General features: G+C 36.2%; 1 protein-coding gene across 1 annotated transcript in view; it reads left to right on the top strand.

The window, feature by feature from the left end:
• Positions 1 to 26,210, top strand: part of LOC120529518 (adenylate cyclase type 1-like) — a 557,890-nt gene that overhangs the window by 450,701 nt on the left and 80,979 nt on the right. Inside the window, exons 12-14 of the mRNA XM_039753390.1 lie at positions 1,708 to 1,797; positions 10,984 to 11,240; positions 19,921 to 20,047. Of these exons, the coding sequence (XP_039609324.1) occupies positions 1,708 to 1,797; positions 10,984 to 11,240; positions 19,921 to 20,047 (474 nt within the window). The remainder of the gene's footprint in view (positions 1 to 1,707; positions 1,798 to 10,983; positions 11,241 to 19,920; positions 20,048 to 26,210) is intronic.

The raw sequence follows: 26,210 nt of genomic DNA, 5'->3' as shown, positions 1-26,210 counted from the left end.
ATGGGAAGCACTTTGGTCATTCCTTATATTGCTTAAACGCTAGTCTGATTCTCTGTTGGAGTACCATTTCTTCAAGGTAACATGCCCCCACAATGCTAGAATGGGGTTTAGTTCCATAAGTACCAATTAATTGGTTCATTGTGAATTAATGTGAAAGTGTAGAGGGGTGTATTTTACAGTTAACTTCCATCTTGTTTACAGTACAGTTCTGCTTTCTGCATAATACCAATGAAATCATCTAAAAAATTCTTAAGACCATGTACAGGATAAAGTGGTTAAAATGATGTATGATAGCATACTTGATAATCTTATAAAATGTAGATTGCAAATAGCATTATATATGCAAAATGTCAGTGTGAAATGAAGCCACAACATCTGGAAAATGTTTAAAAGAGATGAACATGATTGGCTGTCTAAAATGTAAACTTGAAGGGGAATAAGTAGTCTGAAATAAAAACTGACAGATGTGTATCACTGTGGTGGGTTGGCACCCTGCCCGGGATTTGTTTCCTGCCTTGCGCCCTGTGTTGGCTGGGATTGGCTCCAGCAGACCCCCGTGACCCTGTAGTTAGGATATAGCGGGTTGGATAATGGATGGATGGATGTATCACCTTTCTAATGCCTGCACAGTATTAAAAAAAAACTGCTGTCATTGCTTTAGCATCCTGCTTGCGTTTTTCACATTTTTGTGTCTGTGTTAGAAGAGAGGAAAAGATTTGGATGGAGGTCAGAGGCAGGGTGGTGTTTTGCCAGCCAGCAGAATGTGGATGGGATTTCAGAGAATGGATGACATTTTGGAAGAGGCGAGAGGGAAGATGGAGTTTTGCTGCAGGGAAGTTTTGTCAGGAGACAGATGCTTTTTGACTGAGATAGGAACAAGGATGGAGTTTTCCCAGAGGAAGGATGTCATTTTGTCTGTGGAAAGTGTATGTCTTAAAATGGACACTGAACGCACAAGACATGCCAGCCCTGTAGAACACGTCTGTCCATTGCAGCATACACACAATTACAGTAATGTGGACATTAACGGAATTCAGTACTGACATGGGAAGAACATGCCAACCCAACACAAAAGGAACTAAAAAAATATGTTGAAAAAAGAGCTCTCTACAGTTCCTGCTTCATATTCCTTTGTGCAAAGTATTGATTTAAAAGGGATTTAGAGACTGGAAATACAAAAAATACAACATTACTGACTTTCACTGTAAAAAACTTAAAAGATATATTTTTACATTTTAATTAGTAAAATTTTGAAATAATTGGGCAGCATGGTGGAGCAGTGGTAGCACTGCTGCCACGCAGTAAGGAGTTCAGGGTTCGCATATCAGGTCCTCCTTGTGTGGAGTTTTCATGTTCTCCCTGTGTCTTTGTGGGTTTTCTCTAGGTGCTCATAGTTCCTCACACAGTCCAAACACATGCAGGTTAGGTAAACTGGTGATCCTAAACTGGCACTAGTGTGTGGTTGGGGTGTGTGTGCATTTGTGTGTTTGTCCTGCAAAGGTCTGTTGCCCTATCCAGGGTTTTTTCCTGCCTTGCGCCCTATGCCAGCTGGAATAGGTTTAGCAGACCCCCACGACCCTATTCAGGATTAAGTGTGTTAGAAAAACACTGACATTTTGAAATAATGGTAGGCTAACAAAATTATATACACAGAAAGTATTTAATGTTCTATTTCATTATTTTAATACCTATTTTCTATTTCTTTAGTGCTTTCCAGGGTGCCTGACAATACAAATTCGAACCATTTTGTATGTTTTTATAGTCGTTTTATTATATTCAGTGGCACAAGGATGTGTGGTAAGTTTTTTCTATAACACATTTCTTCATGCAATACATATACATGTAAAAGTCAAAACATTCCATTCATTTAGCCAAGCATATATAGTCAAAAGATGAATTAAATGTAAAGAGTTGTTTTAAGTGTTTGTAACTTACTTCACTTCTATCAGAATTTGTATATTAATTAACTTAAAGGTAGTATAAATACAATGAATTCCAAGATATTAGATATTGATCTTTGTAACACAGCCAAGTAATTGCTTCCTTGGAGTTTAAATGTTCCCTGTGTCAATACAGGTTTTCTAACGAACTCCTTTAAGAGTACAATTTAGTTTAACTGGTGATTCCTAGTTGGTTCTTTGTAAGTGTAAGCATGTGTGTGAGAGAGTCAGACTTATAAGGAACTAGTGCCCCACTCAGGGCTTGCTCCCGCCTTGTGCCAGGTAATTCCAGGAAAGATAAATAGACCTAGAATACTACCTAAGAAAGCAGTATATACTGTATAAAAAGTGCCTTTGTTATACAAATGAAATATACAGTGCCGAGATATCCATGACTATTTTTGCTTGATGCATTTGTAGGACCTGACTTCCTGTAAGTCCAAAGCTGGGTACGCCTATTTGGTAAAGTAGTGCATATACTGTATAAACCATTGAAAATGTATTAGATAAAGTATTGAAATCAAATTGGTTGGTAAACATGCTTTATGTTTAAATTAAATAAGTTAAAAAACACACACACACAGGTACATTGATTAGTAATTTCAACTATTGTTTTAGTACAGCTTAAGGTATTTTTAATACCTCACAACTGATCTCTTGTTTAAGTCTTTGAACATGTTTGTGTATACTTTGTAGTGGACTGGAATCAATTAAAGGCTATTCCGTGTTTGTATATGCCTTTAATTTTGCTTAAAAATGTGCCATTTTTGTCTGTTTCCGAAAATGCATTATAGATTTCTTTAAATAATAAATCTTCATTGGCTGAGTGACATGTAGAGTAGTAGAGCATAACTTGTATTACTGATTTAAATTATTGCTCAGCTGGCTTTAATTTGAAATGATTTGGGAAATACACAGCAGATATGACGCAGTAATATTTTAAAGGTACTATACTTTTATACATTCCTATGTGTTCTATGCGACAATTATTATTTACAACTACTGTAACTGGAGACCTACTTTTCTGAGCCAGTACTTCAGATCTTGTGGGAATTTCCCTCTTGGTATGCACACAATATGTGGGTCTGATTATAAAGTATCCTTACGGACAACAAATACAGAATGCTTTTGTCTAAAAATAGCCAACTTAGTAAATATTTCTATAAAATTCTAATATACTATAACTGTGTTTTCTTCTAATACAGACCTGGTAAATATATATATATATATAGTAAATATTAACAGAAAAAAAGAAAAGAAAAAACAAGGCACTTATTTTTTGTAAAAGTGTTTGTAATAGTATCATTCACACAGTCAGAAATTATTTAGAAACATTGACAGAGAATGTAGCTTTAGTTTCAGACTAACAGTGCACCAGCAGTACCTTAGTTCATTTATGAGCTATTACTTCTAAACATATTGACTGAACATGATGACCTGTAGTTCTTTTCAGTGTATCATATTGTAAAATTGATTTTACTGAATGAAGCTGGTAAAAATGTCAACATAGCATGGCCAGTCAACACAAAGAAAATGTGAATTTCTAGATATTAAAAACTGCTAGAGATGGACTGTGGCAGCAGGCAGGACATAACTTATTTGCTCTGAATTATTTATTCAATTTATATAATAATGTAACAGTAACAGTGTTAAACTGAGAAGAAAAAAATCAAGTTAATAATAGCCATTTTGGCATATCTGTAAATACATGAACTCAGGTCAAATTACTCCTAAACGATGTGAAAAAATAGTAAAAGGTCAAAGAACAAAAGGGATCAGAAGTGAAATCTGTCCTGAGGCATTTTAGAGATGTATAGTTTCTGAATACACTAGTGGTTACTGAAGAGGAGAATGTGTTTTTTGGGATGATTATGCAGTTTTTTGCTTAAATTTCTGTGGCCTATGTTTTTTCCTGCTTAAGATCATCCTTTTTTGTGTTCCACAGTTTTCATTTTAAATGCCTTATTTTATTGTCATTAGTTTATCTCAGATCTTTTGAGTTATTTCTTATTTTATTATTAATTATGACATGCAGTCTCTTAAGCTCCTTGGCGTTCTCCCCGAGTGTGACTCAGGCCCGGAACTGTATGCAAAAATATTTATTTTTGAGTCACACTTGGGGAGATTTAAATTTGATCTTTATAATGTTATGCCCAAAAAAATTCTCAGGATGGATTTCATCCACTAGATGACAGCAGAATAAATATCATGCTGCAAAAAATCATTAATATTTCTTTGCTTTCTGTCAGTTTATGAGAGGGGTGGAGTCTCTAAACAAAAATATAACAACATACAAGAAGACGTAAAGTATGTTTTTAAATTAAACTGAAACTGAACCATTGCTTGAATCAAGCGATAGTGATGACAATGTGAACTGGTCATCAGATATTGACATGGACAGTGAAATTAACACCAGTTCAGCAGATACTGACCTTCAAGTTTCAGCGATGTTCATGTTTAGTACTGCACCTCCTCGTTGCCCAATCTAAAGGTGTGTCCTAATCATAATTATTTGGATAATGTACAATTTGTTGATGATAGTGTGGTAGAAAAAAATAGCTGTTGAAATGAACCTCTAGGCTGAGCAGTGTTAGAAAAGTCACAGTAAACAATTTGCTTGTTGTAGCTGCTGGCATCTGTCGCTACAGATGACATGTGGGTGCTTTTCTGTTTACTGATACTGCAAGGTGTAGTGGGTAAACCCGCCCAGAGATAACATTGGTACACAAACCAGTTGTTGCAGTCATTCATTTTTGACGAAGTTATGAGTGACAGTCGTTTGCACTGACTTTGAAATTTCACTCATAATGATGACTATGATAAAACCAGTCACCCAGCACCAAAACCATACAAACTGTAGCATATGTATTAGATGATTATTAATAATATGCAGAAAGTGTGTGTTCTCAATCGTGACATATGTATTGATAAAAGTTGTTACAGTTGAAGGATGTCTTAGATATAGTACATCACATCCAAATGGGCACGATTCTGTATCAAATTCTATACTCTGAGTGATATTTTTAATTCTGGTATAGCCTGTTTACCTCATGGATCCAGCATCCTGTGTATGAATCCCATACCCTATTGTTTGTGTGAAATTTTGATATCCTGCACATATCTGCTGAAGTTTCCTCCCAAAGTTGTACAATCTTGGCCAAACGTTTTGAGAATGACAAAAATATTAATTATCACAAAGTCTGCTGCCTCAGTTTTTATGATAGCAATTTGCACATACTCCAAAATGTTATGAAGAGTGATCAGATGAATTGCAATTAATTGCAAAGTCCCTCTTTGCCATGAAAATTAACTTAATTCCAAAAAAAAACATTTCCACTGCTGTTGTGAAGAAGGCTTCAGGGTGCCCAAGAAAGTCCAGCAAGTGCCAGGACTGTCTCCTAAAGTTGATTCAGCTACAGAGCTTGCTCAGGAATGGCAGCAGGCAGGTGTGAGTGCATCTGTACAAACAGTGAGGCAAAGATTTTTGGAGGATGGCGTGGTGTCACTTCTGCCCAAGAAAAACATCAGGGACAGACTAATATTCTGCAGAAGTTACAGGGATTGGATTGCTGAGGACTGGGGTAAAGTAATTTTCTCTGATGAATCCCCTTTCTGATCGTTTGGGGCATCCGGAGAAAAGATTGTCTGGAGAAGAAAAGGTGAGCGCTACCATCAATCCTGTGTCATGCCAACAGTAAAGCATGTGTGGGGTTGCTTCACAGCCAAGAGAGTGCACTCACTCACAATTTTGCATAAGAACACAGCCATGAACAAAGAATGGTACCAAAACATCCCCTGAGAGCAACTTCCCCCCAATCATGCAAGAACAGTTTGGTGGCCTTTTCCCGCATGATGGAGCACCATGCCATAAGGCAAAAGTGATAACTAAGTGGCTCGGGGAACAAAATATTGAAATTTTGAGTCCATGGCCAGGATACTCCCCAGATATAAATGCCATTGGGAACTTGTAGTCAATCCTCAATAGACGCGTGGAGAAACAAAAACCCACAAATTCTGACAAATTCCAAGCATTGATTATGCAAGAATGGGCTGCCATCAGTCAGGATTTGGCCCATAAGTTGATTGGCAGCATGCCAGGGTAAACTGCAGAGGTCTTGAAAAAAATGGGCCAACACTGCAAATATTGACTCTTTGCATAAACTTAATGTAATTGTCAATAAATGTCTTTGAAACTTATGAAACTCTTGTAATTATACTTCAGTATACCATAGAAACATCTGACAAAAAGATCTAAAAAAACTGAAGCAACAGACTTTGTGAAAACCAATACTTGTGTCATTCTTTTGACTGTTAATCAGCAAATAATCATCAGTGGTTAGTGCTTCAACTTTGAAGCATCAGTAGACTAAGTTTAAATTTTCTTTTTGTTGGCACAGGGTCTTCTCCAGGTTCTCTGGCTTTTTCTTTTTCTTCCAAAAGATGTGAATGGTAGAGTAATTTTTCAATGTTAGTTTAACTTACCCAGTGTGACTGAGTGTGTAAAAGTGACAGTACTTTCCCAGGGCTGCTGAATGCCTTATGTCCTATGTTGCCAGGATAAGCTCTGAATTCCCAAAATATGGAATTGCAATAAGCAGATTGAGGCAAATGGGTGGATATATCAAATATGAAAAAAGTTATCATACTCCTTAAATGCTCTATATGTTTATTTTGTGTACTTTCATTTAATATTGATCGGAATGTTTAAGGAATTTTCTATGAAATTATGTATCATTCATTCCAATTAAGAATTAAAACATCTGTAATCTCCATATTATAAAGGTTTGGTAAAAATAAACAGTGATTTCCATTAATTAAAATAAAATAAATCTTATTTTTTTGAATTATACATAGCACAATTACAGGGTGGGGCATAAAGATCTGCCACATTTCTGAAGGGGTATAAAAAATGAATGAAGCTACCTAAAAAACAATAAAATGAACGATTTTTTTTATATATATATTTCTGAAAAGTACTCAAAAAACAGTTTTGTGTTAATGGGTTTTAAAAATCACATCAGACAAATAGCGGCTGTCATTGCCAATACAGTGCATCCGGAAAGTATTCACAGCGCATCACTTTTTCCACATTTTGTTATGTTACAGCCTTATTCCAAAATGGATTAAATTCATTTTTTTTCTCAGAATTCTACACATAACACCCCATAATGACAACGTGAAAAAAGTTTACTTGAGGTTTTTGCAAATTTATTAAAAATAAAAAAACTGAGAAGTCACATGTACAGTATATTGCTGAAGACTTTCCTGGAAGTTCTCCATCACTTTCCATGTCATCTCAGGTGGAATGGCGTCGATATCCTGTCCTTCAAATCCTTAAGAGATTGAGGATAATGTTTGAAAACTTTTTCCTTTAGGTGTCCCTAAAGGAAAAAGTAACATGGACTTAAGTCTGGTGACCGTGCTGGCCGCACTACGTCTCCCCTTAAAGAATTCAAATGCCCAGGGAACATTTCCCTCAAAACTCCGAGCGAACATCGTGCTATGTGAGCTGTGGCCCTGTCATGTTGAAACCACACATGTTCTGTATCCACATCATCCAGTTTAGGCCACAGAAAGGTCTCCAACATTTCAACATACCGGTCAGAGGTTACAGTTACTGTTGCACCAAATTCCTGAAAAAAATATGGGCCAATTACACCAAAGTCGGCAACTGCACAGCAAACAGTTACGTGAGGAGAGTGGAGCAGTCATTCATGGAGTTCATGAGGATTATGTTCAGCCCAGTAGTGAAAATTCTGCTTGTTTACAGCTCCACTGATATGGAAGTGAGCCTTATCGCTACTCAGAAGAACAGCTGCAGCAGGAACCTGTTCAATAATTTCCGCACTTAGGGCTCTGCGGTTGGCATGATCTCTCTCACTAAATTCTTGAGCCAACATCATTTTGTAAGCATGCAGTTTTAAATTGGCATGCAGAATCCTCCTTAAACTCCGATTTGATATCCCAAGTGGCGTGGCATGCTTACGAGCTGAACTCCTTGGCAATTGCTGAATGGATGCTTTTACAGCTTCCACATTTTCTGGCATTCTAATGGTCCTAGGTCTGCCAGGTGATTTTTTATCAGTGTGGACCCTGTTGCCCGAAGGTTAGAAGTTCATAGCAAAAAATCGTTTTCCGATCTGGTACAGATGCATTTCGACCGAGCGCAAAGCATGTATAGAATGCTCTCTGCATGGCTATCACAGAACGGTTGTCCAACTCATGATGGGTACTGAAAACAGTAGAGCCTAACCTACCAAATGAGACCTACCAAACCTCTCTACCTCTACTACAGTGTGGCATGTGGGAGTTCTTTATGCCCCACCCTGTATTTTTACTTCTGCCTTACTGCTCCAGAGATCTGGATCATGTTATACTGCACTTTTCTGTGTGTAGTTTGCACTTTTGTCTTCCAGTCCAGGGGTGGTTCTCTCCTGGAAAACAATAAGGGTATGATCAATGTCTCTGTGGAACGTTCATGCTCTTGCTATGACTATGTGTGTTTTTGCTAAGATATTTCTTTTTCTCCAAAATCCCAGAGATGTGCCAAGTTAGGTTAATTGGTCTAAATAATAAAACTCTAAATTAGCTCTGTATAAGTGAATCTAGATGTGGGCGTCAATGTGCCCTACAATGGAGTGATATTTCACACAGTTTCTATATTGTGCCTCTGAGTGTCAGATCAGCCACCAGGTTATCCTGAATTAAAATAACCTGAGTCAGAAACAGATAATAATACTCACAAATGGATCAAGAAAATAACATAGCTGCTATATTGGTCGGGTGTAAGCTACAACTCACAATAAATATACTTTAACATTTTATATAGGTTACGTCAGCAATCTTAATTATTATGGATAAACCAGTGCAGAGGCTAAATTTACATGTCAGGTTTTAATAACACATAATTTTGACATTTATTACTTACTATTTTATTATTGAAAAGAATTGTGGATCAACTGAAAAATTATGAACAGCAGTTACTCTCTTCAGTGTACAGACTTCTGAATTGGGTGTTCTAATAATATAAGGGGTAGGTTTTAGACACTGAGTAAAATATTTTTAAAAAAATATCTGATCTGGATAGCCAGCTGATGATGTAGTTTGTGTGAAGACCTTTATCAATAGTGAGATTTTTCAGAGAATTTAGAGACATTCTGTGTAACTAAGATGCCTGCTAAAATGTAAATAGAGGTGAAACGGCTCTCTTATATCAAAGAGTAAAGTATACCCAGGCTGCGTTGATCAGTTATATCCTAATTTTGACTAAGGAATTGCTAACGAACACAGAAAATGAAACAAAGTTGGAAAGGATAGAGATGCAGTTAATAGATAGATAGATAGATAGATAGATAGATAGATAGATAGATAGATAGATAGATACTTTATTAATCAAAAGGGGAAATTCACATACTCCAGCAGCAGGATACTGATAAAGAATAATATTAAATTAAAGAGTGATAACAATGAAGGTATAACAGACAGACAATAATTTTGCATAATATTAACGTTTACCCTCCAGGGTGGAATTGAAGAGTCGCATAGTGTGGGGGAGGAACGATCTCAGTCTGTCACTGAAGCTGCTCCTCTGTCTGGAGATGATCCTGTTCAGTGGATGCAGTGGATTTTCCATTATTACAGGAGCCTGCTCAGCACCCGTCGCTCTGCCACGGATGTCAAACTGTCCAGCTCCGTGCCTACAGTAGAGCATGCCTTCCTCACCAGTTTGTCCAGGCTTGAGGCATCCCTCTTCTTTATGCTGCCTCCCCAGCACACACCACTGTGTGTAAGAGGGCACTCGCCACAACTGTCTGATAGAACATCTGCAGCATCTTATTGCAGATGTTGAAAGACGCCAGCCTTCTAAGGAACTATAGTCGGCTCTGTCCTTTCTTACACAGAGCATCAGTATTGGCAGTCCAGTCCAATTTATCATCCAGTTGCATTCCCAGGTATTTATAGGTCTTCACCCTCTGCACACAGTCACCTCTGATGATCACGGGGTCCATGAGGGGCCTGGGCCTCCTAAAATCCACCACCAACTCCTTGGTTTTGCTGGTGTTCAGTTGTAGGTGGTTTGAGTCGCACAATTTAACAAAGTCCTTGATTAGGTTCCTATACTCCTCCTCCTGCCCACTCCTGATGTAGCCCACAATAGCAATATCGTCTGCAAACTTTTGTACGTGGCAGAATTCCGAGTTGTATTGGAAGTCTGATGTATATAGGCTAAACAGGACCGGAGAAAGTACAGTCCCCTGTGGCGCTCCTGTGTTGCTGACCACAATGTCAGACCTGTAGTTCCAGAGATGCACATACTGAGGTCTATCTTTTAGATAGTCCACGATCCATGCTACCAGATATGAATCTACTCCCATCTCTGTCAGCTTGTCCCTAAGGAGCAGAGGTTGGATGGTTTTGAAGGTGCTAGAGAAGTCCACAAACACAAGTGCAACTGCAAAATATCACAATGATAAGGGACTGGAAAGGAATTTGAGAAGTTAAAGAAAGCATGACATTTTTGGGGTATTTGGAGGAATTAAATGAGACAGTAATGAAAATGGAACACACAAGGTCTTAAGGGAGATTATACAGTATAACATATGGATGAACTGGTGACAGAAGCCATGAGTAAAAGTATGAATGCTGAAGAAAGGAAATGCGAAAGGAAAGGAGCTAGCCTAGGTAAACCCAGATAACTAACATTTGAACAGCTGATGTTGTTTTGAATAAAGCACATGAAAATGTTTTGGACAAGTTTAAATCACATAATGGACAAAATGTAGCTGTTAAAACAGTAATTTTTAATTCTCTCAAATTTATAATAGATTAGATTAGATAAAATTTTATTAATCTCAAGGGGAAATTTAGATGCAATTTTAAAATTTAAATTTAGATTTTGTTACTATGTGTTATTGAATTTAACTTATGTACTGTGATTTTGAAAAAAAAAATAATGGTTGCATTTTTAACAACTTATTTGTTGTGATCTGAATGTGTTTTTATGAAAATTGTAGTAACATACCTTTTTTGTGATTTTCTTTAGCTTGGCTGTATGCCTTGGAAGTGGAAAGCCAATTCAAGCAGTTCCATAGTGATCATCAACTCCAATGGAGTGAACAAAACAATGACTGAGTTGCCATGTGACACAGCTCATTATGCCTTCCTTTCCTGTGTTGTTGGGACTCTTACTTCTGCAATATTCCTGCGTGTTTCCTCATTGCCAAAAATGATTCTGCTCTTCCTAGTTACAATTTTGTATATAGTTATTTTGGAAATAAGTGGATTCAGAAAATCGGTTGGGTAAGTGTCAGAGTGTCCTTTCTATTACTGTAGCAAGAAAATCCAAAAGAAAATAAAGTTCTTACTACACAAAATTTGTCCATTACTGAACTACTCTGCAATCTTTAATAATATAAGAGGATTTTTTGTTGATTTTTTTATGATAGAAATAATTACAATAGTAATTATAACTTTGTTACTGACATTATTCAATGTTAATATCTAGATGTGAATGACTGTGTCTGTTCTTTAGACAACTACACAATAAACACTGATAAATGTTGCACTTATGATCACTCACAGTCTTTCAGTATATTGCAAATAGTACTAGGGTGTTGTATCGTGTTAGCCATTATGAATGTAGTGAAAGGTCAAGCAAAATGACACCTTTTATTGGCTAACTAAAAAGATTACAATATGCACATATTGTAATCTTTTTAGTTAACCAATAAAAGGTATCATTTTGCTTGACTTTTCAATATATTGCAAAGATATTGCCTGCTGCCTCCCAGAATTATCACACATGCTTGTGCTTCAGTGGTCCAGCAAGAGAAAGATTGTGCAATGCATGCAAAGTTTAATACAGATGCTTAAGCAAAGGCAGAGCAGAAGTGCAGAGCTGCCATTCCTGCCTCACAGTGCTTGGGTCTGTATTGAGTTTTCTTGTTCTCCCCATGTATTTATGGATTAATTGATATCAGTCAGTGTCAGTGAGTTTACTCATTCAAAAACATTGTTCTCAGTTATTGCCCAATCTTCTGCAAGAGTGAGTTAGCATGCCTTATAAATTTTGATAATTGGTTTCTGGAGCTTCCATCTGTTTAATCATGGTTTGGCTCTATGCATTACATTCTCTGCCTTTTTCACTTGCTCGGCATTTTTTTTAATCATGTGTGTGCATGAAACACCATGGCATATGCATAATGGTGAATTTGATTGGCCCTCTTAACTTAGTATTTATGTGGTGGTGGCTTAGGAGTGTATCTAAACTCCACCAATGATGCCCACTATGTGCAGAAAAGAGAACAGGAAACACATCTTTACCTCAAGAAATTTTTAGCAAGTATCTGTGATAAAATGTATTACCAATTTTGTTTTTTTGTCACAAGCATGCCTCAAAAATGTGGAAGGCATATTTTCTTAAACTGAAAGCATTGCTGCCTGAAAGTAGTCATATTCAATAACTTTTAAGGCTTTTTTTTATGTTGGCACTTCGGCACTCTTCATTTCCATTATAAAAGGCGAGAGGAGGCCAGGAAGTTTTAAAAAAATGCTTCACGATAGAAGGCAATTTTAAGCATAAACTTTAGACACTTTAGTATTTATTTATTGTTGCCAGTTTTTACACTTGGCAAAGCCCATTGCTTGGTCTAGAGCATTCTCAAGAGCAAAAGTTAAAGTCTATGAGTGTTACAGCCATATGCATAATTGCAACAGCTGTTTTAATAGATTTGTTGCCTTTCTTGGATGTTCTTTTGAGACAAAATCTTATTTTACCAAATAGTCAACAGTAATTCACCCTGAACATTTCTCTGTTTCTTGACATTTTCAATCTACTCACTAAATTCTGGATGGCATCTGGAATTAAGGTGTATCTTTCTTCCAAAATATGAACAGAAAATCTTTCAAAAAATGTGAAGTGAATAGACAGACAAAATTAAAGAAAAATTGAAGTAAATCAATTGTGTAATTTAAAAAAATTCTGAAAGGAAAATATTATCTAGACTAGCAAAGAACAGGTTTAGATTTGGGAAGTATATTCACTATGCAGGGCAACAGCAGTTAAAATTCAGAAGATTGATTGTGTAATAACTAGCTAAGGGAGTGCAGAAATTAAATAAATAAAGGTCAGAACTTCAGACAAAATCGAGAAACATAGCAACAGTGTTAGAAACCAGAATATTTGACACACTTTAAAGTATAATAATGTGAAGGTTTTATTTAGTTTTGATTTATCCACAAACTTTGACAAGAACTTTATGACTCTGACCTTTATATGGTTACAGTAATGACATGATACGTCATACTCGCCAGTCGTCCTGCACTGCAACACCCCAGCAACACTTCATGCATCATAAAGAGCAAACAATAACGGAGACCTTTAAAAAAACACAATGATGCTTAGGCAAAATGTATTTCAAATATAATGCCATTACATTCCTTGGCCCCTAAAACCTCCAAAATGATATATATAGATCATTTTAGAGGCCAAGGAAAAGCTGAAAAATGTAAAATAAAGTCTAGGAGCCTCATGTATAATGCTTTTAATAGAATAGAATGCTTTTATTGTCACTATACACATGTACAATGAGATTAAAAGCAGCTCCTCCAGTGCAGACATATATGTAGAACACAACAAAAAAATAAACAAATGTTCTGCAACATTATATACATATGGAAAGAATAAATAACTATAAGGGTTATTGCACATTATTTAAATAATATAAAAAATATTGCACAATAATAATGATCATGTGCAGTGAGTAGTGGATGTTGGACCCTGAGAGTAATGATATTGTGCAGTATACAGATATTGCACAGCTATTATCAATACCATTTAGATATTGGATATTGCACAGTTGATGGATAGAAGGAAGTCCAGGGGTTGGGGGGTTAGACTGTATAGTCAGTGCATGTGTGAGTTTAGAATAGTTATGGCTTTTGGGAAAAAACTGTTTGTGTAGAATTCACACTTAAACATGGTATATGGACAAAACTAGAAATGTGCATACAATATACACAAAAAACTCAGATGCATAAAACTGTGAGTAAGCTACACACTTTCCTTTTATAAATCCCAATCAACATGAATTTTAACACACATGCCAAGCCTACAGCCCTACCCAGACTCCTCCAAGAACATAATCTATTTGACAATTCAAATCAATATGAATAGCCCCTTCCATTCAGTGTTTTGTTAACAGACAATGATAACAGCACATTTAAAAAAGAAGAATTTCAGAAAATGCAATGGAAAATGGAGGTCCTGCTCAGTAAAGTGGAGGCAAGGAAAAACTTACTATTTGGTGCCTTAAGCAGTGGTATAAGCATCCATCCATCCATTTTCCAATCCGTTGAATCCAAACACAAAAGGAAATTGATAGAGTGGCACAGCATGGCGGAAACACTCAAAAGTTCAAGTTCAGAAAGTCGCACAGTGCCTGAAATAAAAAAAACAAGTGGTCAGATATCAAAGTCGACATGAGAAGGTGAATTGCAGCCCATGGTCTGAGTGTCAACACCACTGGAGGAGGTAGCGGAATTTCGGGGCTCATGCCATTTGAACAGAGAGCTGTTGCAATTATTGGCGAGACACATACATACTCATTTAAATAATCTAAATGTTTAATAAAATAAACAAGCAGGCAACAGATGAGGTATTACTGTTTATTCTGTTTCAAACTATATTACAAAAGATGACTCCCATTGTGGGGATGCAACTCAAGGCGGTGATGGTGCTGCTGTACCAAGTCCATCTTCAGGTTCTGGCTGCACACACACCCCTACGACCATCTGGCCATGTGCTGACGGACATTGTTCTGGAGTCACAAAATACAATAGTGGATGTTGTAAGAGTTATGGAGAAAGGGATTAAAGAATATAAATGCTGTACTATGTAATATTGACCACAAATCAAATTTACTGATTAAAAATAAATGCTGCACCTGTTTTTACATGCTGCTAATTACATTGAAACGAAGTTGTAACACTGTCCGATTTGGCCGATCATTTGGTGGGTCAGGTTCGTCATACTGTATCTCTTCAGGTATAGGCAAGCCACAATTGTGTTCCACATTATGTAAAACACTACATGGTTGCACCATGCGGCACACTTTCTGTGGATTATAGAGCTGCACTCCACCAGTCTTATCCAGGCAAAACTAATGGACCTTAAGCTGCCCTATAGTACATTCTACCACTGCCCAAGTCTGAGAGTGGAAGTGATTATAACATTGATCTTGTTCAGTCAGTGGGTGGATGAAGCCATATCTTCAGCAGGTACCCATTGTCACCTAAGCAATTGTGTTATATGGTTACATCATACAGATAACTTACAATTTTGACCAAAGGGGTAATATTAAATTTTTTATCTTACCGAAAAGCTAGCCCTCACACAAAACACCATTATCAACTTTGTTCCCAACACCAGAATGAATGAATCATAAGTTGAGCCAGGCCATCTCGTCACAACATTAATGAGGCGCATTTTCACATCACAGATAATTTGCACATTAATAGAGTGGAAATGCTTTCTATTTACATAATCAAATTCATTCTGTGAAAGCACCTTCATAGCAATGCGCCTGCAGTCAACCACTCTGATTACATTTGGAAAACTGGACGTTGGTGTGAATTGCGCTTTGATGTTTGCCTGTTCAACCACAGTGTAAGAAAATCATATTTCTGGATGAGAAGCAGATGATACTGTCCCATACAGTTGGCATGGTGCAACTCAGTGATGACTGAGAAATACCCGATCAGTGAGACTGTTCATGTTGAAAAGCTCCTGTGGCTAAAAACCAGAGAGTGGACAGAATTTGCAACGGAACAGGTAGAGCACAATTCCTCAAAGTCTGCCATTGTAAAGCTGTGCCCAGTTCAGCACACAGCTCCAAAAGGATAGCTTCTGGAAATCTAAATCGGCTTAGAAGCCATTCAACATTATGGGACAAGAAATCAGTATGATCTCTAAATACAGTACAAGCCAAAAGTTTGGACACACCTCCTCATTCAATGTGTTTTCTTTATTTTCATGACCATTTACATTGGTAGATTCTCACTGAAGGCTTTAAAACTATGAATGAACACATGTGGAGTTATGTACTTAACAAAAAAAGGTGAAATAACTGAAAACATGTTTTATATTCTAGTTTCTTCAAAATAGCCACCCTTTGCTCTGATTACTGCTTTGCACACTCTTGGCATTCTCTCGATGAGCTTCAACAGGTAGTCACCTGAAATGGTTTTCACTTCACAGGTGTGCCTTATCAGGGTTATTTAGTGGAATTTCTTGCTTTATCAATGGGGTTGGGACCAGCAGTTGTGTTGTGCAGAAGTTAGGTTAGTTGGACGATCATTTATTTTTCAACCGGACAATGACCCCAAACACACCTCCAGGCTGTGTAAGGGCTATTTGACCTATAAGGAGAGTGATGGAGTGCTGTAAGTGGTCATGAAAATAAAGAAAACACATTGAATGAGGAGGTGTGTCCAAACTTTTGGCCTGTACTCTTTGGCCTGTGTTCTCTTCTAATTCTCCCATTTGCAATATCGATTAACAATGCTAAAGCAGCCATGGTAGTTGGAACATTCTTTCTAAAAAAGAAAGGGAAACCACACAGAAACAGTAGCGCTGCTTTTACGCTGTTTGCTGCCTGTTTACAAAACCGAGCAGAAATATGTGTATGCATGGTCTGAAGCTGCAGTGAAAATGTGTGCAGCGTTATGCCATATTTAGTTTTTATACATCTCGATGAGTTTGGAAATGGGTGTAAGCAACATTTTTTGTGCATACACACTGTTTATATATGAGGCCACAGATCATGACAGGAAGGGAATTAAAAGGGAAGTTTTTACAATTTATCAATGACAAATAAAATGGTGTTCTAGCCCTTTCATGGAGGAATATCTGTGATAAAATCATCTGATACATAGGTACATGATCTTTTGGGAATCGGTAATGTTTGAAGCAAACCCGCCGGGAAGCTATTTATTGTTCTTTCCCTACTCTTCACATATAGGTCTTAACATACAGTATAGTTGACCATTACTGACAAAACAGAAATTAATAAAATACAAGAAAAAGGAGAAATGCATCTGTAATTTTTTTTCCAGGTCATAGAAAATTCATTTTAGAATAGCATTTATGTACACACAAAATATTAGCTGTAGTAATTCCTTCCTTTAGTATATGAATTACAGTTCATTAAGAACAGGCATACCTAACATGTACTTCTCAAGGACACCTTTTGCAGAAGACAGGATGAACCTCCAGGTGGATGTGAGTTTTCTGGTATTGGTCAAAGATTTACTTGTCTGACACTATTCAGTACACTGACTTTTGAAATGTGGCACCTTAACTTTTGTCAGAACATATTTCTATCATCTACATCTTGTCACAATAAAGTATGTTAAAATATGTGGGAGAGCAGCAAAAACAGGATACTTTCATGACACTGAAAAGTCAGAGCTTCTAGTGTTTTGCCATAATTTTGACATAGACTAATGGTTGGTTAGTGTGCTTGGTGTGTGGTGTGTATGTGTGCCCTGCGGTGGGCTGGCGCCCTGCCCGGGGTTTGTTTCCTGCCTTGCGCCCTGTGTTGGCTGGGATTGGCTCCAGCAGACTCCCGTGACCCTGTAGTTAGGATATAGCGGATTGGATAATGGATGGATGGATAATGGTTGATTATTCAGCTTCTAGTGTTGTACTGAATAAAAAAGACTTTCTACTGACTCATGAGGTATTTGTTAATTTATTCCTTTGGTGAAAACTTTTAATTCTATTTTAGAATTGTTCAGAACACATGCATAGGCACAGAGACAGAGTCATTATAACAGGCAATATCCCAATGATTTAACCCTTAGTCCTTTTAGTGAAACATTTTTCAGACTACTTGCCCTATTCTAAATATTAGATTATACTAATTAATGGTAATGCACAAACTCTTAAGTTAATATTTGGTATTAGAATGTAAAGTTATTTATTGTTCTTGTAACTGAGAAACACAAAGTACAAACAAAACAGTACAAAAATAAAAATTTGATGCAACTTTTGGTCTCCATAGGTATGTCTTCAACCTTTTTCTGCCTGGTGGCTCATTTCAAAAGTACTTTTCAAGCACTTACTTTCTAAGGGTCCAGGAAAGTTAGCTCAGCAACAAAACAAGAATCTCTGGCTCAACAGTGAAAACAGGAACATTTATCTATGGCTGGGTTCTTAAACTGTTCAGTTCTGTTCAGGGATCTAAATCCAAAAAAGTTTTAAAGGCTATAGTGATGAATTCCAACAAGAAGTTGGATTTAGATCTTAAAACTTTGTTATAGGCAGCCAACAGTGTGATGTGCTAGTTACTCTTACCCAAATGTAGGTTACAAGAAATACTAATGGAAAACTGTATTTTCCAGTATTCTGGATAACCTGTTATCATTTGCCTGATACAAACTTGTGATACTACCAAAAAATTTACACCAGTCATCTCTCTATCCGTCTATCAGAAATTTTGTATAAAACTGCTTAGACGATGGGTAACAGTGTCATTAGTGATGCTACCTCATGCACTCAATGTTTCTGAGCCCAGAGCCATTGTGAAAGGAATATGCTAGTTTGCTCATGAAATGTCATGTTCTGCAATAAGGCATATTGCAATTTCAGTTTTGGGGGCACAACAATGTAGAGCAGACCTCTGAATTTCTTTCCTTGCCTAGTTACTGTGATGAGTTTGCCTGCTCTGACCTTGTCTACATGGGTTTTGCTTTCTATTCATATCTTTTTTTTCATCAGTATCTCAAAGGTTTATTTGTGTATTAGGCTAATTGGCAGCTCTAAATAAATATGTTAGTGTAAATGTGTCTGGCTTTTTCAAAAACGTTAACCTCTTCTTTCTAGGTGATTTTTGGTTTTGTCAGTGTATAGTAAATATATCTAATAAGACAAATTTAACTCAATAAAGTCGTTAAACTTTAAATTGATTTGCCTTGCACAGTGTGATTCTTTGTTAGACTGCAGGTTTCCACAACTCTAAATTCATATAATCACGACCAGAATTTGTATACATGGACATAGTATACTGTTCAGAATAGCATCATAAAAGAGTACAGTTGGTTTAATGGCAGGACTGCATTAAGACCTTTAGAGGTCCAAAGCACTTAAAAGATTTTGGTGCCCCCATATATATCTAATTCAAAATAGAAACAATAACAAAAACTTAAAATATATATAATAAATAAACAATAATAATAAAATTGTATTTTTCAATATGAAACAAAAACTTACAGTAAGATCAAAAAATAATCTTTATTTTGTGGTTTTTCACCATATGGTCCATGGTAAATCCAGCAATGGGAAATTTCTGTGGTGCCCCGCTTCCCTTGATGTCTTGAACACATGCTTATTTTGCTTAATGGCTACTCCAGTCCTGTTAACAGGCATGTATGAGCTACACATCACCATAATGATACTTTAATATGCGTTATTAGCTGCATCTTTAAACTCTGTATAAACTTTTGTTAAGACTTTTCTTCACAACAGCCACCTAACCTGAATTTGCACATTTACAAAACATAAACACATTCAGATTACCCTTATTTACCAAATTTTGTCCATACGGAATTTCTATACTGATTCCTTTTAAATCAATTAGAGGTACAGTCAAGCTAATTAGAAATTCTAAAGTGATACAAGATAACAGAGGGAGTGGGTCAGTGTGGCCATTAAAGATTTTTTTTTTCCTTGTGCCTTGTAATGCTAATATACACTCTACTAAAATGTGACGTTGTAATGGAAAAAATTGGATTCAGAAAATGAATGGACAAATTAATTGTTTCCTTTAATAATATTAATATACTGTTTTTCTGAAAGTTTGATTTGTTAATTGTGACAGCTGAAAATAAAAATGACTTTACTCTTGCCTACGCAAAGACTTCATATAATATAAAATGGTTACATTTATGTGTCTGAAGTAGTTATGATCTTTTTTTAAAGGGGAGGATCATTTTACTTACGAGGATATGAACCTATCTTAGCAATCTTGCTGTTCTTCTGTGCATTGGCTCTTCACTCTAGACAACTGGACCTTAAGTTACGGTTGGACTATCTCTGGGCTGTTCAGGTAAGAAAGTATGCTAAACTGTTCAAACTGAGTATCCTACTTAAAAAAATGTGTTTTTAAAAAATATTTTCATGGCACTTTTGTTATGAACACGAGACAAGACATGTGTTCAGAAATGTTATTTTGTATCCAAAAAAAGATGTCCAGGAAATGGAGGTGGGAAAAGAAGCCAGTAAATACATAGCCTTTAAACAGTCCAGGACCAGAAAACCGTAAAAGACAAACCAAAGCTGATGTCCAAAAAAACATCATATAAAAGTTCAAAGTAAATGAAGGTCCTCACAGTGATTCTTTTTTTTTTTATCATAACTTTCACTAACACTGTGTGTTGCTTTTCTGTTTTAAAATGTATCTAGTACTCAAATAACAAAATACTGCATGGCAGTATCTGACACAGATGGAACCTAAGGATATATATATACACATAATCTCTGCTTTATGGAACCAGCAAATGGCATGGCACCTTTAAACAATATGGCTACAGCCATGCGGAATTAGCTACAAATTAGGGCGCAAATATACAAAACACAAGAAGATGTCACCAGAGATACAATAAAAATAATAAATCAATTAAAATAAACATCCAAGATTCCAAAAATGAAACAAATTTGATAAGGAAGTTTTAAAAACATGGATTCAGCTCAGACTACTTTAAACTAGAACGTGGCACTAGACAAGGATTCCCCTTGTCTCCGCTGCTGTTTGCGATTGCCATTGAACCACTGGCAATACATTGTTGAAATACTGATCAGATAAAGTGGATTAGCAGAGAAGGACTGGAACAGAAAATCTCATTATATGCAGATGACATGGTACTGTATATATCGGACCCAGAAAATTCTGTGCCTGCACTCACAGAATTTCAAAAGATCTCTGGTCTCAGAATTAATCTGAATAAAAGTGTACTCTTTCCAGTGAACTCTCAAGCATATAATATTAGATTAGATACCCTACCTTTTATCATTGCGGAATAGTTTAAATACCTCGGGGTAAACATTACAAGTAAACATAAAGCTCTATATCAACAAAATTTCACCGTCGGCATGGAAAAAATGAAACAAGACTTGCATAGATGGTCATCCCTTCATCTCACACTAGCTGGAAGAATTAACACTGTTAAGATGAATATTCTTCCTAAACTCCTTTTTTTATTTCAAAACACCCCAATATACATTAATAAATAATTTTTTAGGCAATTAGATTCGACAATAACCTAATTTATTTGGAATTCAAAACATCCACGCATCAAAAGAGCGACCTTACAAAGACAAAAGGCAGAAGGCGGCATGGCTCTACCTAACTTCCAGTTTTATTACTGGGCAGCAAATATACAGGCGATAAGAACCTGGACACAAATAGAAGAACATACACAGGCTTAGTCCGCAATAGAAGTAAAATCCTGCAGTACTTCTTTGTATTCCTTGCTCTGTGCTCCAATAAACACATGTTATCGGCAATATACAAATAACTCAGTTGTGCTCCACTCACTTAGAATCTGGAACCAATGTAAAAAGCATTTTAAGACGGAGAAGCTTCTGTCTGTGTCACCTCTGCAAGAGAACCACCTCTTTCAACCTTCACAAACATATGCAGTTTTTAATATCTGGAAAAAATTTGGAATTAACTTGCTTAGAGATCTTTATATAGATAACGTCTTTGCATCCTATGAACAATTACATTCCAAATTTAACATTCCAGCTACACATTTCTTTCACTATCTTCAAATCAGAAACTTTGTTAAACAAAACCTTCCAGATTTTCCTCATCTTGCACCCTCATTCATGCTGGAAAAAATATTGCTCAATCTCAATGACTTAGACTCCATCTCTACAATATATAAAATCATTGTACAATCCCTCCCTTTCAAAGATCCAAGAGGACACTGGGAAAAAGATCTTTCAATTAATATATCAGAAAAGGAGTGGAAAGTAGCAATGCAGAGAATTCACTCGAGCTCCATATGCGCAAAGCATACAATTATACAACTCAAAATTATATATCGAGCACATCTGTCTCGACTAAAACTCTCAAAATGTTTCCAGGGCATGATCCAACCTGTGAACGTTGCAACCAAGTCCCAGCCTCACTAGGTCACATGTTTTGGTCCTGCACCAAATTAACATTATTCTCGACAAACATTTTTAATTACCTTTCAGACAGCCTTGGACTCATAATCCCTCCTAACCCATTAACAACGGTGTTTGGTGTTCTTCCAGATGGGTTTAAAGCAGAGAAAGACAAACAAATTGTGATTGCATTCACTACACTTTTGGCACGCAGACTTATTCTCATAAACTGGAAGAACCGAAACTCTCCTCTTTTAAGTCAGTAGGAAACCGAAGTGCTATATTATTTGAAGTTGGAAAAAATCAAATACTCAGTTAGAGGATCCGTACAGACTTTTTTCAAAACATGGCAGGATCTAATCAGTAATATTTTAAAATAAGTTCATAAAGCACAGAGAATTAATTAATTTAGGTATGTCTACAAGCCTTAAATTTAATGCCGTTTGGCTTGCTCTCTCTCTCAGGGGTGGGGATCGATCTGTTCTTAAGTTAATTTTTCTCTTTGTAAAAACTTGATTGCTTGTATGGATTGTAATAAAATTAATAAAAAATAAATAAAAATAAATAAATAAAAACATGGATTCATCACACATAGTTGGCTTACACAAAAACACATACACATGCAAAACAGGGTAAAGAAAAGGGAGTCAAAAGTAAGCCATAAAATAAACTTGTAAGATCACCTGCTCTACTTTAGACTATAAATGGGAGTCATGTGACAGAACCGTATCATTAGGTGACTGAAATGAAGTTAGACTACTAGTGTTAGGGAGCAGGTCAATCAAGACTGATTTCATAAAAGTAATCATTCTCATGAACTATGTGAATATGATGAATCTCCAGTTCTGTGTTTTTAAGTTTGCTTGTTTGTGGGCTGTTGGGGAATGATACTGTAGTTACATGTGGAATATATGTTATTTGTATGAACATAAGAAAATCTAATTAAGTGGGATTGACAATGTTATGGCACTACAATTTTACCTTACCTGTCCAGGTATCAAGGTTATTATAATGAACAAAAACTAAAATCAAAACTGAAGGTATTATTAAAAAAACATTTTCGTAAACCAAAATAAAATAGTTAATAAAACTGAAATGAAAGACTAAAACTAAACAAAACTATTAAAGTGGCTGGAAAGACTAACTAATAAAATAATAATTTACTAAAAATATGTTTAGTTTTCATTTTTGAGTAAATATTCTTGCTGTTAATCTTTAACCCTTTTCACTGTAAAACAGAAAGTAATCCACCACAAGCTACCCATATCTATTCATTCAGTGAACAGTGGCTGGTGACAGAGGGCAAGTGTTCACACAGCATTTGCAGTGGCACAGCAAGCTGAACATGGTCACGTAAAGTGTGTGAAATAGAAAGCAATTTACTGTGTTAAAACTATGAAAGTTCTTCAGGAGCTGATAGTGATAGCATGATAGATTCTGGTTCAAGTGTCAGTGAAGCATACCATGGCGATGATTTTGCTCGGTAACTTTTAAAGCTGCAGTTCACTAGATCTCCAGGGCTCAAGAGATACTGTAAGTATTACAGATAATCCCTTACAGAATTTCAGTCTGTACATTAATGACAGCATGTTAGCTATAATTCTAACTGAGCCCAAGATATGGTATATACAAGCAACTATTAAACCGCAGCACACACTAAGCCAAATTCCAGGCTGCATATGAGTTTAACATCCGTTATGATGAGCTGCCACCTTTCTTTGTGCTTGTTGTATATCAAGATGTAATTCAAATGCCTGAAGTCAGGATGTGCTGATCAACAAAATCTTTACCATATGGACAGAAAAATCACAAGTGAATAGCATTTCAGTTTATTGCTAAGGTGTCTGCGTTTTGTTAAGAATGATTCACCTGCCACTTCACACAGGAGAATTCCTTTTTAAAAATAAAATGGCACCGATCGAGAGACAAGATCAGAATAGTGTTGCTGACCAATCACTTCTGCTTTAAAAATGTCATTTAAAAATGAAGCAATACAAACCTTGTACTTGTAAAATTCCTGAGTTGGCAATGTCTCTACTGAACTACAGGTAGGTAGGTGACGAGAGTCTGCCAACTGATGAAAAACTAAATATACTAATGTGTTTTTGTATGTATTCTATATTTATTAATTTATCTTTTTTGGGGTACATTCACAGTTCAGAATACCTGATATTGTGAGAATAATCAAAGCACCAAGATTATGTTTTAAAATATTTGTCCCCTTGTTTTCAATTTTTTTCTCTCTCTCAAAATAGATTGTTGAAATATCATATTCATTTTGTTCTTAACATCAGCTATATCATACATACTGTATTGCATACCAGGGATTTTTCCTGCCTTACATCCAAACCTGCTGGGTAGACTCCAGGTTTCCTGCACTTCTGCTCTGGATAAACAGGTTTAGAAAATGTATATATTGTTCCTAAACTTAGATAATGTCTCTGTTGTTTTGTTGGCATCCATACTCCTACTACCTACTCTTACTCTACTCATTAAGGATTTACTGTTCCTTTGCCTGTGGTGGGCTGGTGCCCTGCCCAGGGTTTGTTTCCTGCCTTGCGCCCTGTGTTGGATGGGATTGACTCCAGCAGACCCTTGTGACCCTGTAGTTTGGATATAACGGGTCAGATAATGGATGGATGGATGGATGTTCCTTTGCATGGACTATTCAAGTGTCACTGCCCCAAACCTTGACACTACATGCTATTTTTTCTTTGTTTCCCTCAATAGAGCTAAGTGGGGTCTGCACTAAACCTAAAAGCCCTGTTTTTGCTAAGCCCCCATGATTTTCATGATCACACCTGCCAGAACACAGTAAAATCTATTTTCTGATTTTTGATATCTTTTCAGGCCTGCAGGTGGCACAATTCTGTCTATAAATTGTAGGCGCCGGAGATGGAATCAAAGATCAGTATGGCTGGTAAAAAATAAAAAAGCCCAGTATGGGAGATTTTTGAATGCAATATTGAAGGCATTCATTTTAAGTACATTGTCATGGAGTAGGATATGTTGTGTGCTTAGTCATTTAGAGTAAAAAAAACCTCAAACCTTGAAATTCATCTAATTTTCATTACAAATTGGCTCATTCTGGGGAAGAAAAAGAAAAGATGGAAAGTGCCAACAGTCAGTGTACATTTGTTCAGCAAATGACGTAGAAAATATTTTAAAAATCACAAAATTGTATAAAATTGTTCATATTCAGTATCTGGTTTTCATTATGCTTGTTTTAATCAGACAAAAACAAAACCAGATAGTAAACCATGTAGTTTAGTAACCTTCCACTAACATTAAATTCATATTTTATCCAAACCTGTTAAGTGTACAGTTCTGTCTGATTGTGACACAAAACTAAACTCCATAGTAGCTTTATAACAATACCATATTTACTAAAAGTAAAACTGAAACGAATAAGATATAAAAATAAAATAGAAATGTCTTTGTTAAATAAAAACTAAATTAAAACTAAAAACATACAATGAAGAAAAACTAAAGCTAAACTGAATTTCCAAATAAAGTCATGAAAAATATAGAAATAAAAACTAATATAAAAAAGAAAAAATATAATAACCTTGCCAGGTATTTTCATTCATCTGAAGAACACTGATGTCTTCATTAAGACTATGCAGTCAGTAGGCAATACTGTTTTGAGCACCCAAACCAATTTTCCTAAACAGACCAAAAGATTGTATATTAGCAAGTGTCTTTCCAAAAACAACTGTCAAAGTCTCTCTGTTTAAAACTCCCTATTGCACTGAGGTGACCCTATCACCTACATTCCCAACTGCAAATTTATGCTGCCTAGCTAGAAATTTAAAGTATCTCCACACTAATCCAGGGTGTTTTCTTGGGAAAGATACGGCAGAAGAGATTGGCTACACTCGTTGAATAGTATGGTTCTGGCACCAATGCTTTGGGTGGTGGTGATGCTAATCATTTTTAGGCCAGAATTTCCCCTACAAAACATTCCTTCATTTTCCACCACAAAAATTTAATTTTTTTAACCTCAACAGCCAATTTCAGTAACCAAATTCTAGTAAGTCTGAGTCCATCCAATTAATGTATGCATTTAATTAGCTAAACCTAACAGTACAATGCGA

The sequence above is a fragment of the Polypterus senegalus genome, chromosome 5, assembly GCF_016835505.1.
Source record: "Polypterus senegalus isolate Bchr_013 chromosome 5, ASM1683550v1, whole genome shotgun sequence".
NCBI classification, from domain to species: domain Eukaryota; kingdom Metazoa; phylum Chordata; class Cladistia; order Polypteriformes; family Polypteridae; genus Polypterus; species Polypterus senegalus.
This window is presented reverse-complemented; position numbering and strand designations above follow the sequence as displayed.